We start from the raw sequence: 14,573 nt of genomic DNA, 5'->3' as shown, positions 1-14,573 counted from the left end.
CGCCGACCAATGGCCTGGGGCGGCGTGCGGCGGGGCGGGGCCAGCGGCGGTGCGCGCGGAGCCGAGCGGCGCGGCCCGGCCCGGCCCGGCCCCCGCGGCCCCGGGCGCGGCCCCCGGCGGCCGCTCCGCCCGCGCCCCGGGGGGACCGGACACCTCGGCGGCAGCGCGCAGTAAGTGCCGGCCCGGCCGCCCCGGCGCGGGGGGCGCTTCCAGGGAGGCGCGGGGTGGGCTGGGCCGCGCTGCGGGGGTGTCCGGCTGCGCCGTCCCGTCCCTCCCGCGGGCACTGCGGGGCTGCCGCGGCCTCTCGGGGTCGGGCCGGGCCCGGCGAAGCGGCGGCAGCGGGGAGCCGGCTGTGAGCCCGCGGCTGAGCCGGCGGCGCCTGGGCGGCGGGAAGGGCCCCGTAACCCGTTATCCGCCCGGAAACTTCTCCTCGGGATGGGGAAGGAGGGGCTTCCCGCAGGGATGGGGTCCCGGGCAGCGGTGGAATGCCACCGCGCGCACGGGGACAGGGCTGTCGCTGCTATTCCAGTGTGTGTCAGAGCGAGGAGCGGTGACATTGCTGCGGAGGGTCCCCGCGCCTGGGCCAGGATGGGATGGGACCGTGTCCTTCTCGGACAGCGGGAGGGTGACAGCCGGGGAGCTCCGGGGCAGCGGGCACACGCTGTTGGGGCTTGTCCCGCTGCGCTGGAGCCTGGTCAGCTCTGGAGAAGAGGTGGGGGAAGCCAAAAGTTCACCCACTGGGAAGCCACATCCCGTTGCCAGCAGCAACACAGTGCCGCTTGCATTACTGAGTTACTACTGATACTTCGTCTTGGCGAAGTAATGAAGAAACTATACTTGTTATTATTCTTCATCCAGAAACCCTCTGACCCATCTTCATCCCTGTGACACAAATCTCTGTTTCTGTCCCACCCAAAATGAAACAGCAACACAGAGATTAAAATCAATACTTCAGAAAAGGCTCAAGGTCGGACCCAAAACAGTTTTCTGCATCTGAGAAGTGAGCAGCACTTATCAGAGATCAGTTTGGAAATTCTGGCTTGGGAGAGAAACAAACGTGTCCTTATTGGCAGACCCAGCAGAGCCCAGCACAGAGCAGCCCTGGCTGTGCAAGGAGCTCTCTTGGTGCAGGCAGTGGAACAATGCCAGCTGGCAGCAGCTGAGGATCTGGTTCCTCTTCTGTTCTATTTGTGCACAGACTATGCTGGAACCTGCCAGTGATAGGTAGTAGCTGTCCCTGGCCTACAGCTGCCATCAGAGGCTTGGAGTGTGCCCAGCCTGCAGATCAAACTTCCAGCACCAGGATGACAACTGGGAAAGGAAGGTGGTGGGGAAAGATGATCCCCCCAGCTCTGCCGTGTAAGCTGTGGGCCCTGGGCTGTCCTTGCACTCAGCCTCCCTGTCTGACCGTCTGCAGCCTGGACCAGGGGGAGCTGGGGAGCAGAAACAGCCCTATCTGAACCTGGGAGTGGTTGTCTAAGCCAGGTCAGAAACCTTTGACACAGGACTGCTTTTAGAGCTAGATCTGTGGGCATGGGAATGCTTCAGCATGAACAGGACACCAAGAGCAAGAAAAAGAGCACTCATTCTCCTTCGACCAGATTTTCAGCTGGCTCATTTCAACCCAGCCTTTTTTGGTTTTTCAGAACTGATACCACATTCAGCTTGAAGGCCTAACCCATTTTGTTTCCAAAATTTAGGAGCTGTTCAAGATCTAGAGCCATACTCTGCAAAGCCTTTGGGCCTGCTTCACTCCTTTCATTTAGGCTCTTTTTCCACTTTTTATTTCCTTGGTAGTGGCTTTTTAAAAATGGGTATTATTATTATGGAAAGTTTCCCTGAATAACACAAACTGATGGATTCTGCCTGAGCAGCTGCTCGATCTACTCAATAATTCCTTCCCTTTCCCTGCTGGGCTGTCGCTGCTGCTGCTGTTGTGACACTGATTTCAAATTTGCCATCTTTGTGCCCAAGTGTGCGCTGCACCTGAGCTCTGCTGTGGTCAGGAATGGCTGGAGAAGTCCAGGTGCCCCGTGGTTTAAGCAGAGTGCAGGGCTTAATGGTCAGTGAAGGGCACAATCCCCTTCAGCTGCCATGACTTGTGACCCAGCACAATGTTAGGAGGGACCAGACCAGAACTGTTACTTACTCACATTTCTCTGGAAACTCCAAGGAGTTTGACAGTGTCTCCCAGGCACTTCAGAATTCCCCTTTGTTTTGGGAACAAAGTTTTTCCAGGGGACTGAGACAGACCCTGCATGAGTAGCAAAGCCTTTACCTGCTCAGGGAGCTGCAGGACAAGTGGAGGTGACTGCTCCAGGTGCTGATGGCCACAGCACAGCCTGGTGCTGCTTGCCTGGGGTGGTTTCCCTGCTCCAGTTGTTAGTGGCAGATGTTGATCATGCTGCTTCCTCTAGTTGTGGACAGCAGTAAGGCACCACAGTATGGGAACTGCACAGTAACCTTGCCTGGAATGGAACAGAGTGGAGCAGAACAATGGCTTGTTCCTCTTTGCAGGCACATCTTTTTCTATTCAGAGCTCACTAACCCCTCTGTCCCAGCTGCATTCCAGCCCAGAGATGTAATGTCTGCTAAATTGCAGGGAAATTACCAGAAAACTGCTACAGAAGTTCTCAGGTCAGCTCAGCTCCAGAGGTAGCTGTGTTTTCAGGGAAGCAGCTGATGATCTAAAGTTACATACAGTGCTTTTATAAACAAAGTGTGCAAATACTTCCCATAGGCTCATCCCATGGTGTTTTGCAACTCTTGATTATTTGCACAATAGAAATACGAAGCAATTAAAGCCTTTCATGTTCTCATCATGAACAGATCTATCAAATTTCACAACTCCAAAATTGGACTAATTTTAAAATTAATATTGATAATTGCCAGTGCATGACTAAGCTTGAGTGGGTGCTTTCATGAGGGATTGAGAAATACTCGGTATCTTTAGATGGAGGACTGATGCAACCCACCCTTTCCAGAGCACATGGGATGAGCAGCAGTGGGACAATGGATAGTGCAGGGACTCAACACAACAGGGAACTCCTACTTTGGATTCAATAAAAAACATCCTGGAATATGGATGCCTCACAGCTGAGTGTCATTTCATTGGGTATGTTCCCACTGATAAGGGGATCAATACAACTTTTCAAAAATTAAAAGAAAGAGACAGAAGCAGGAAAATGCTCTATCCTGGAGCAGATAGAGACCACCTGGTTCAGCCTGGGGCACACCAGAGACAAGAGTTCTGAGGTTGTCCCCACATAGATCTCCAAGGGACTGCAAGGAGGCAGAGCTGGAGTAGTGATGGGAGAGTTATCATCAGCTCCAAGTGAATCAGGCATGACTTTGGGGGCTCTCAGTAAGCTTAGAAAACATTTTTGTTATTCTGAGCAGGCATTCAAAAACTCTGCTGGTGAATTGGGGATCTGTAGGAAAGGTTGTGCCTGTCTCCAAGAGCTCTGCACTGCTCACTTGTTTTCATTCTGTCCTAGGCTGAGTCCAGTGTGGTTCCTGGCCCGAAGAAAACCCATCAGTGGTGATGCTGCAGGAGAGGTCTCATGTGGGGCCCTCGATTGGAAGGGCAGCTCTGCACTTCTGTAGCTGATGGGAGAGGACAACAGCTTGGTAACAGGAGCTACCAAGAGCTGGCAGGATGAGTTACAGCTCACCCTCTGTGCATGACTTGCATCACAGCACCCCCACCACGGCCAAGCCAGACCCAGGGACAGCTCTGGACGTGACTGTACCACAAACAGCCACCATAAGCCCTGAGACTACGAGTTTCAACAGCACCAAAATCCCAGATATGGCCAGCACTGGACCTGGCATGAGCACCATGCTGCTTTCCTTTGGGATCATTACTGTGATTGGGTTGGCTGTAGCAATGGTAAGTGAGCCCAGCTAAACATTCTTGTCTCTTGAGGGTGGAGGGCGGCTAGAGGTTCTAGGACTGATTTGCACTGAATAATTTATTTGCATTCTATTAAAGTCTCACCCAAAACTGCTGGGAACTGATAGTTCCTGAGATTCCTTTATTTTTAAGACCTTTATTAAGTGCTCCAGTATTTCTGCAGTCTCCCTGAGGTCTGGTCCAAATGGGATGCTCAGCAGGCCTAGGAGCAGCCATATGTAGTATCAGTATTTGTTTTTAATAGCAATAGGAAGTTCAATTAAAAGGAAAAAAAAAGCAGATTCTGTTCTGACTTGTTACCTGGAACAGCTGCATTGATTTAAACCTTCTCTTGAGCCCCACAAGAAAGTTCATCCATATTAACTTTTCAAGCAGACTGCCAAAACCATGTTAGTCCCCCTTGTGGACATGGGGTAATTCTTTTTGAATTAAAGTGGCCTGAATCCATCTTAGCAAGACTCACCCTGGACTGCATTTCCAAGGTTCTGCATGCTGGGTATCAGTCCTTGAAGGTTTGGTGTGTCACTAGCCTTGCCATTAATGCTGTGGGCAGAAGCTTTCAGAAATCCTAGTTCTGGGCGCACCATGGGCAGTGCAAAGGCTGCAGCTCTCATTTTATGTAACCAGATCATTTCCCTGCCAACAGAGAACAGAAAGTAGCAGCAAGCTCCCATTCCTCGTACGAGGAAGGGCTTCACTAATACAGCCATCAGAGGAGCCTACTGCAAAATTTCATTGCAGGCCTCAGGAGGAATTTTTCCAAAAGCCCCTAAGAAAACCTGGAAATGGTCAAAAGTTCCCAAGAGCAGGATCCAGCGTTCGTAGTTCTCAGAACAAGGCTGTGGAGGCCCAAAGCCTCCCTTTCTTCCCTGCACAGGCTGACAGAGGCAAGTCCCTGAGCATGCCCTCCCTCTTTGCTTCTTCCCTTTGTACTGGGGAGGGGGTAGCAGCACTTCTGTGCTGTAGGAAATCTACATGTGAAAATCACAAAGGGAAGCTTTTTCATCCACTCTTAAATTGCAACATATGTCCTGCAGCCACAGAAATGTGCTGAGCTACACCTGATAATCTACCTAATACTCTTACTCCTACTAACACACCTAATAACAGGCCACTGAGCACTTAGTGTCAGACATGATGTGCTGCCAAGCTCACAGTGATGCATATGAAGTGTCATTTTCATTGTCACTTCTCCCTTCCTCCACTTCAGTGCACAGTGACACCAGCCTTCTCTACCTCTTTCCTGTGTGCCCAAATTTTCTCTTCTCAGCTATTCCCCATCCTACTGTGACTGCTGTAATGATGCTTCTTTTTCTCCTTCAGGTTCTGTATATCAGGAAGAGGAAGAGGTAAGTAAGATCTGTTATTGGCTGAAGGGAACTCAGTGCTTCAAAATGCAGAGCGAGCTCAGGAGGAGACTGGGAGATGGGGAGAGTGTAAGCCATGGCTGTGTGAGAACACTGTGTGACTGAGGCTGGCACACTGCACTCCTGGGACTGGGCATCCCTCTGTCACCAGAGTGTCAAAGACTCCTCCACAGCTTTGGAAGGAGAATAAGGGTGAGCAGGAGGTCAGGGATCCTACAAATTCATCACACTTCACTTATGAGATGCATCAAAACAGAGGGGAGAGTTATGGGTGTATAAAGAAGCTGGGAACTCCATCATGAAAGGTGTAGATCTCAGGTTTCAGCCATTCCCAGATTCCTATGTTTTCTAGCAGCCCAGGCAGTGACAGCAACTGGCAGCAGCACAGTGCAGGGATGCAGCTTCAGCCCAGGAGTTAATATCTTAATTTCCTTGCTAAGCTCTAGGCTGAAAATAGAGAGGAAAGCAGCACGCAGAGAGAATCACATCTTGGTTCTTCCATCTCACAGCAGGGACTCTGGTCAAGATCCATAAACTGTGGTACCTCCTCCCTCCCTCATTCCTTGGGGCAGATCTGGCCAGGCCACAGACTTCCAGAAAGTGCTGCTGCCCCCTGTAACATTTCCAAGCCCAGCCCCAAAGCCCAGGTCTGGCTGCTGCTGCAGGAGCAGCCAATGCTCAGCCTGTGAAAGTAGCGCTGCTGGAGATAATGGTTGTGCTGGTAAGCCCATAGAGAAGCAGAGGAAGAATGTGTCATCCTAACACTTGCCAAAACAGATACTTGTGGTGACACTGCCAGTAACTGCTTGTGTGTTTCCTTCTACTCCAAAACTCAGCTATAGCCAAAGGGAGGACTCTGTTCTCCCAGAAGCCACCCCATCCATCACCCAGCTCTGAGGAGACCCTTTGAGTAATAATTCATAGCTCTGTCTCTTGGAGCAATGATACAAGAGTAGGAACAGTATCCACAGGCATCAGCTCCCTGTGAGAATCTCTCTCTTTCCTATTTTCTATCTATTGTTTATTATTTTCTGTTGAATTTTATGTACTTCAGCCCCAGAGTTAAAGTACTCTCAGGCCACTGGAGCTGGAAGTGAACTGCTGCTGGCAGACTGTGACATGGCAGGACAAGCTGGTGTGGGCAGAGGGACAGGGGGAGAAGTCACAACATGCCAAACCAGTATGTTCCACTGTTTCTTTTGTCCCTCCACATAAAGCCTAATCTTTTAAGGTCTGCAAGAACTTAAATCCTGATTCCTCTGTGTGTAAATGCCTGCCAGCATAGATTAGTGATGGCAATTAATCCCTGTAACTGCATTCTGGGTGTCTTCCACTCCTGCCAGCTGTGTGTAGTAGGTTCTTAGCCTCATCCAGCAAGAGCCACAGGAGCAGAATCCCTGTGCAGGAGGAGGAGCAGCCTGCAGAAAGCCTCAGCAGTGGTGTGGGGAAGCAGCCTGAGCCCTGTCCTTCTCAGCCAACCCTTTCCCTCCCCTCCCTTGGGCAGGTTGGAGAAGCTACGGCACCAGCTCATGCCCATGTACAACTTTGATCCCACCGAGGAACAGGACGAGCTGGAGCAGGAGCTGCTGGAACATGGCCGAGATGCAGCATCTGCCCAGGCATCACAGAGCAAGGTAGGCAGCAACCACCAGGAGGGCCACTGCAGCCACTGCTACCTGCACTGCTTGCCTACAGGGCCAAGGAGATTTTGTAGGGCTGCAGGGTAGGGAAGCCACGTTACACCTCAGGAGGACTTCCCCATCTCTGCCTGCCCTGGAGGCAGGGACTTGAGCATTTTGGAGTGCTTAGGGTGGACTGAGGAGTCAGGCAGGTCTTTGACAGGAGGCTCTCTCCTGCCCAGTGTAACAAGAGGTAGGAGAAATTGGAAAGAAGGGCTTCTCACCACTGTTTGGGTCCAGCTTCACAGTGTCCAGCTTCTGTTCCCTTTGTCACCACTACCACACAAAAAGCCTTTTCTAAAAGAGCCAGCAGGATTGGTTGGAACAGGTGTCCCTTACCCAGTGACACAGCCTGTCCTTGGAGCAGACATACCTTTCCTTTCCTGCATTCCTTTCCAGATACTCTGTGTTGCCCATGTCATCCCCTGCTTTTCCCGTCCAGGAGCAGGAGTTCTCCCAAACAGTTCTCAGTTTCCACACACTTTATACTTTCAGAAAATCTGTAGCAAGCTTGGTGTGGGCAGAAAAGGAATGAGGAAGAAATAAATACAACTGTAATTATAAAATACTTACCTTGAGACATTCTCAACCTGCTAAAGAGGCCAAAGGAGATGTTTTGGAATATGAAAGATGGCCAACACGAAATACACTAGTTTGGAAAACAGGAAATGTGGTGTATAAAAGCAAAGGATCTTGTTCTCCAAGTAGCACATACTAGGACAACATCAGATCCCTCTATTAATCCACATAGGGGCTTACCTGGAGGTAGTAAAGGGGGGGAAATTGTAAGGCCAGAGTTAACCTCAGCCCAGTAAATCCAGAATCATCCTCTCCAGGGACAGACTGGCCAACAGGATACCTCAGATCCCTCTTGCTTAATGCTTGGGAAGTACAAGAGTTTAAAGATTCAATGTAAAAAGAGAGGGATAGTCTAAAACAACAGCTCAAGTTCAGGCAAAGGCAAATTTCCAGGCCTTCTTGATATCTCAAGCCTTTTCATGCTGCCTTGTATATATAAATAGTGAGACCCAGTAATCCAATGATGTGGGGATTTTAAACTGGCAGGGATGTGCTGACTTACTCTCCAGCCTGTTGTATTTTCCTGTCACAGCCTTGTTAAGGCCTCGTTAGCCGGGCAGCCTCCCCTGGAAGGGGTGAATGCTCTTCCAAGGTGCAGCCCGTGCTCCAGCACAGCCCTGAGCCAAGGCAGCCGTGCTGGCTCTCAGCTCTCCTGCTCCCCTGCAGGTGCTGCTGTCGAGCCAGGGAGCCCTGCAGAGACCCAGCCGCCTCGTGTTCACTGACGTGGCCAACGCCATCAATGCATGACCAGGACCTGCCCTGCTCCGGGATCCTGCTGAGAACAAGAAGGATGAAGCCAACAAAGCAGTGACTTCCCTCAAGCATGGCTGATCCACTGAGCCCAGCTGGTCACCTGTTGGTTTGTGTTACTCATGGGCACAGGAAGCGCCATCACTCTGGGAAACAAACCCTTTGTAAGGGCAGTGGTGATTTTCTGGTGTGTGTGTTACCACTAAAAGCTCCTGAGCTCCAGTTTCTGGGCTGGCACTGTCTGACAGCACCTGCCAAGCTTTGTGCTTAGGAACAGTGCCTGCTTTGTGTAGATTAACCTGTCAGAACAGGGAGCTGTGCTCTCTAGGTCAGGGAAGGAGAGAGGTGCACATTTCAGAGAACTTCTCCACTGGCCCCAAGGAAAGTGATGGATGAGCCTCTTTGAGCCAGGTGAGCTGCCTGCCCCAGCTGAAGGGTGACCTGGGGCACAGCAAGGAGAACACAACCATGGGATTATCCCCTCCCAGGCCTGTGGCTGCTGGTAAATGTGCACCAGGGTGGTGTTGAAGCATGGGGGATTCACTGGCTTGAAAAAGTGAAACAGTGAAAATTTGGCTGATAACATCTTAATCTGAGGAATATTTGGCTGAATATCCCAAAATTAGAGCTACTGTATAGACAGAGGGGATTTCACACAGCTAGAGCCAGGGACTATCTCTATCTGGCTATGTGAGCCCTGCTGCTGAGCTAGGAATAAGAGTGCTTGGGCCACAAAGAGGAGTTGAGCAGAACTAGGGTTCCAATACCATTTATCCCTTCCTGCTTTGGCTCAGGGAAGTTTCCACAGTGCAGAGCATTATCCAGGAAAAAAGACTATGCTTTGAAATACTTTCTTTTAAAAAAGGAAAAACGTGAATTGGCTCAACAACAGCCCAATGTCTGTCCCCAGAGATGACTAACAGCTGGTTTGTACTTCCTTACCTGCCAGGACCTGCAGTCAGAACCTTCTCTTCTTCCTGCTGAAGGGAACACAGAGCTTTGCATTAGCTTCTGCTCGAGTTACCTGCTAGGAACAGGTAGGTGGGACTAGACAGGTAAGCCAGGGGTTTTCCTGTAGCCCTGAAGCATCTCTCTGCCTGTGCATCCTTCAGGGCTGCAGGAGGAAGAGAGTGCCAAGGGGTCTCTGGCCACCTTGGCATGTGGCAGTGCAGTGTGGGGGTCTGTTGGCTGAAAGCCTTTTGGTGGGCACTGGCCCTGAGTGCTGCAGACCAGCACAACAGCCAGGGAGCAGCATCAGTGCCCAGCCATGCCCTGATCACCTCCTCATTTTTGTGTGGTTACAGGCATTTGTCAATCAGATTTTATTCCATCCACAGCACCAGTTAAAAAGGGAATCAGGGCAAGCCAAGATTTGAATGCAGATCTAAAGCTTTATGCAAGGAGTTGTTTCAGAGTGGCAATTCAGCTATCATGTGCTTTGTTGCAAGTTTGGACCTGCCAGTTAATTTTTGTTCTCCCAAATATTTTCTTTTCTTCCCCTCTGTGATTGTTTTTCCATATTCATTAAATGCAGACTCTTTCCTGGGTCTGTGCCCCTGACCCCTGCAGGGCACAGCTCCTTAACAGCCTTCCCTCTTCCAGCTTCCCTCAGGGCAGCTTTGCAGGGCCAAGTTACTTTAGTTTTTCAGTATCCAGCTGTCTTTTTAGAACTAGGGAGTATATTAGGGGTTGGAGTGTGAAAAACAGCCCAGTCCTCAGTGCCAGAGATGTGGCAGGAGGCACTCCCAGGCTGCTGCTGTTTGCCCCTGGGGATGCTGCTGGAAGGAAGGTGCATGGGTACAAATACTCAGTGTAATGCAGATTAGGTCCTTAGAATTTGGAGTCTGTCTGTGGGTGTTCCCAGCTATCAGCTGAGAGACAAATACCTCCCAACACACACACACACACACACACACACACACACACACACACAGACTTCCAAGCTCCTTCAAGTGCTCACTGAGAGCAGCCACACATCTGATTTCTCCCTTCACTGCCTGTCCCCTTTCCAGGCTCTGCAGCAGCACGGGGATGCACATGGCAGTAGGGATGTCCAGCTGTCTTAAATTGCAGCATTTTCCCTAGGATTCTTGGGATTGGAATTTCAATGGTTGTTATAACTCAACAAAATGCAAGTGTGAGCTGAGCTGTTTCCTCAATGCCTCAGCCCAGTGTGTGCCCTTCTTCCAGCTCTGTGGGCTGCAGTGCAACAACAGACACACCAACACAGGAATTCTCTGGAACCATTCTCCCTGTGATGGTAGGCTTTGTCCTGTGATGACTGCCCTTAGAGTAAAGAAGTACAGATAATAAGATTAAAAGAATATTATGGGTAATTGCTGGGCTCATATTCTTTTAGTTCCCTAGCGCCTCCTCTCACAGTTCTTGGATGTATAATTTAGCAGAAGCATTATGATGTAATTTAATTCAAGTGTTTCTGTGTTTTAAAGCATTGAAATATAATTAAACTATTTACATGAAAGTCAAGTGTGATTGTCTTTTTCCTCTGTCATTTGCAATTGCCCCACAGAAACTGCTGGAGTGTTACCCCAGTATCTGCTGGTAATTTGTGTGCAGTGAATTCCCCTGCTCTTTAAAAAACTGAACTAAATGTGAAAAACTTGGAAGGGAAAGCTCTGTGGGGGTCAAAGTTTAGTGTTCTACAGCACAGAAACTCATATCCCTTCAGAAAGGCTTGCTGGAGAAGTCAGGAGGGAAGGAGCTTCCAGCAGCCAGTCCTGGGCATCCAGAGTACAAAAAGAAATCCCAACTTACCCTTAAGCTGAATTCCTGTACAAACCAGGTGTTCATCAGCTCACCTGCAGCTCTGCCCACGTCAAGGGGAACAGAACATGACGACACTGTCAATATATTTCAGATTTGCTCCTGCTTCATCTGGCCCACAGCCCCAAAACTTGGGACTGGTTAGGAAAGCTGTCAGATGAGCTAAAGAGGCAGTGCACAGGCAGAGAATTAATTGTATTTCAAGCTAAATAGCTGTATAGCCCACAGAACAATGTGGGGGAGAAACAGACTCGACTGTGGACACTTCTGGGTGAAGCAGAACTGGCTTGTGTTCAATCAAGCCTCCAAGACACACAAAAGGATGGAATTAGGCACCCACATTTGGGCTTAGGAGCCTGTCTGATTTTCTCCATGTGTGATTCCTCATGCTTATTATTTCTTGTTTTCACATCAATCTGGGGCTGCTCCTGAACAATCAAACTTTTGTTTATAATCTGCAAAAGTCCAGGTCAAGAGACACTCACCTTATCTAACCACGTGTGTGCTGAGGGTGCTGCACAAGGAGGAGGCAAAGCAGGAGCCTGAGGGCATTTGTTTAAGACCTTTATTTAACAAACTTCAAGGCTAATTTGCAAGTTGCCAACACCCTCTATGCCTTCACCAAAACCATTTATGGGAAACTTCCAAACTTTGCTAGACAACAAACCTCACTCACCTCCTGTGGTTTAACCAACTGTTATGACCTCTTATTTTTGGCCAAGTCAGACCAAAACTGCCTGACCTTAAAAACACTTGACATGCACTTGCTTAGAGGTAGGTTTGTCTACACAGAAAAGGTAATGAACCACTTATAATTTCAAAAAAGACAATCCAAGTGATCCAGTGTGAAATCCCAGCTCCCTGAAGATGTCTGGAATTCTGCCCACCTTTCATAGGCATTGACTTCCATTCTAATTCTCTGCATAAACATGGAAGCTGCATTTGGGGACTGGGGTTTCATCTATACACAGAAGAGCTCCTAAAAGAGCGGAACTCTTCTCCTCCAGCACTTGCATTTTTATGGAAACAAGTTCTGTACTGTGGTTTTTCAGCAGAGCGGTAAGAGGTAGCAAAGACTAGATCTGTTTGTTTGTTTTTTTTTTAATTTTAAGAGAAGTACTTTGCATGCACTTCCCAGAGGAATACTGCTGACCTAAAGCAGATGGATTTACTATCTAGCCAAGGCAGTGTGCACCCCTATTCTGTGCCACCAGCTGAGAAAGGACTGACTGATGTCACAGGAAAAGCTTGAGTCTCTTACAGATGTAATCCCTAATCCATTTAGAAGCTGAAGTTACAGTCTCACACTGCAACAGCTACTGCTCTCAGGTAGCAGGGGTTAATTAAACAGGCGATATAGCCTTGCAAACAGAGTACTGAACCTGCCAAATCAACTGAAAATCAGGCACAGAAGTTGGTAAAATATTTTGGTCTGCTACTTAAATAGCCTTTGAATGCAGATATGAACTGCAGCTGAACTTGTGAGTGCACTGAAGAGCAGCAGAATTCAGGGGAGCACCAGCTGCACCTTCTCATGAAACCATCAACAGTACAGATTCACTTGTGTCATGTCCCACCCAGAGTTATCCCCACAACAGGAGCTGGGGGGTCAAACTCCTTGTGTCTGGCAGCACAGCTCATCCTATAGCACAGGATTTAGGTCAGTCCCTGTGATCTAATCCACTTAGTCCTTGATTTCTCTGCTATTTGGTAGTGGAGGCACAAAGATTATCTGTGATGCAGTCTTCTGCTGTGACCACCAAGCTCCATACACAAGACAGGTCTGCCTTAGGGCAAACCAGATACCACACAGAACTGGGGAGGTATGAGGGCTGGGACTCTCATCACTACTAAGTAGAATTAATGGGATCAGACTCATCAGTACTAAACTAGGTGGACGGGACAAAATGACCCAAAAGGGAAAAAAACCCACTTTCCCCCCACATTATCTCTCCAATCAGCCCTTCTTAATTCTGCATACATTTTCTTGTGTTAAATAAATACTTGCCAAGGGAACAGATCTCTGATGAAAAGATAATAAATGAGTCCAATATATACAGCCATTTCATGGGTTTCTGCTATGCACCACCATAAATTTAAAGCCAATTATGTTCTGTTTAAATATTTAACACTGTAAAGCTAGCCAATTTTGCATCCTGTCAGAGATAATTGAAATACCCACTTTGTCCCTTTAATAAGCAGGCAGAACATCCAGGAGATGGAAAATACCACTGGGATTTCACTATTTGCAACTGGATATTGGAAATACCCTCAATTCCTCAGAATTTAACAGCTCTGACACCAAAAGCACAAATCTGCAAACAGTGTAAAACTGAGAGCAGCCAGCAACAATCTCAAACCAACTGGCTACTGCTGTCTCCCAAAACTGAACTATCAGCAGCTTTTATTTGCATAGTTGTGACACTAGAGGACCCCACACACGCATGTTAGGGACTGAATTTAAACTAATTTAAATTGAATCCCGAGGTTCTGCAAGGAAGCAACTTTTGTATAACTGGTTCTTTACAGACACTCCTTTGAAGAGATGAAATCCAGTGGCTGTGACTAAGCTCGTAAACACTGTGCACTTGGAGCTGCTATCAAACTCAGGGGGAGAGCCACCAGGCCAGAAGTTATGGGAGAAGGCCCTGAGCTGATCACATTAAGCTAAAAATTTCAGAATCAATCCCTAAGACATCAGGGTGCAAACCTTCCCCTAAAGCATGCAAGTTACTGGCCACTGGAACAGCAGTACAGGGCAAGCTGGAAATGCCATGAAGGTTTTTCTTCCTGAAATAGTCAAGCAAGGACTCAAAGGCTGTCTTTCAGATACAGTCCTTATGGGCAACACAGCAAAACTTCACTCCTGGCACTGCTTCATCAGTCTGCCAGAGGTGATATGGCAGACAAGCTAGCCATTTGCTGTGTAAATAGATTTCCTTTCCTGTAGCTGTATTGCTGAGTCAACTTCTGTTGAAATACTGCTCTCCGTGGCAGGGTAAGGCACCAGGTTATCCAAGTATTTTAAAGAGAAATTATTATACTCACAGAAGATATACTACAAACTGTAAAAGGCATCTCTCCAACGAGGCAATCTGCCATTTCTTCCCCTAAATCCTTGTTTGGATGTTTGGGGTAAGCAAGTCCACAGGCAACAGGAGAGAGCTTGGCTAAAATTATCACAAATGAAAAATCTAAAATACAACATTAAAAGTCCTGTTTGCTTTCCACTCCTCTGGCTTCAGCAAGGCACGAACAGGTGGGACACTACTGAGCTGCAGCAGGGATGTTACTCAGACATCTCCTAAGACCAGTGGTTTTGGCAGACCTGGAGCCGTCTTTTCCAGTGATGTCTAAAGGAAAGATCACAGGAGACAGAGGGTTAGAGCTTTGGGTCCAGGAGCCCTGCTGCCCAGTATCCCTTACGGAGCCAGTACAAGTTTGAGAGGTGACAAGGCTCTACTTCTCAACAACCAAAGGTCTTCACAACAACATTCC

General features: G+C 48.7%; 2 protein-coding genes across 3 annotated transcripts in view; one reads left to right on the top strand and one right to left on the bottom strand.

Annotated features, from left to right (window-relative positions):
* The first annotated feature begins 85 nt into the window (after positions 1-85).
* Positions 86-10,773, top strand: C13H3orf18 (chromosome 13 C3orf18 homolog). The gene is made up of 5 exons (XM_053989633.1): positions 86-170; positions 3,498-3,892; positions 5,240-5,265; positions 6,788-6,917; positions 8,208-10,773. Exons 2-5 carry the CDS (start codon positions 3,659-3,661, stop codon positions 8,286-8,288), a joined length of 471 nt encoding a protein of 156 aa, XP_053845608.1. The 5' UTR covers positions 86-170; positions 3,498-3,658; the 3' UTR covers positions 8,289-10,773.
* Positions 10,774-13,453: 2,680 nt separating this feature from the next.
* LOC128814176 (high mobility group protein HMGI-C-like) overlaps positions 13,454-14,573 on the bottom strand; it is a 50,625-nt gene continuing 49,505 nt past the window's right edge. For both annotated transcript variants that reach the window (XR_008439285.1, XM_053989776.1), the window contains one exon: positions 13,454-14,428. Coding sequence is in view for 1 of the 2 variants with exons in the window: in XM_053989776.1 (XP_053845751.1) it covers positions 14,343-14,428 (86 nt within the window). In the remaining variant the exon portion in view is untranslated. The remainder of the gene's footprint in view (positions 14,429-14,573) is intronic.

The sequence above is a fragment of the Vidua macroura genome, chromosome 13 (genome assembly GCF_024509145.1).
Source record: "Vidua macroura isolate BioBank_ID:100142 chromosome 13, ASM2450914v1, whole genome shotgun sequence".
NCBI classification, from domain to species: domain Eukaryota; kingdom Metazoa; phylum Chordata; class Aves; order Passeriformes; family Viduidae; genus Vidua; species Vidua macroura.
The sequence above is the reverse complement of the archived record's forward strand: the minus strand, read 5'-3'. Positions and strand labels throughout refer to the sequence as shown.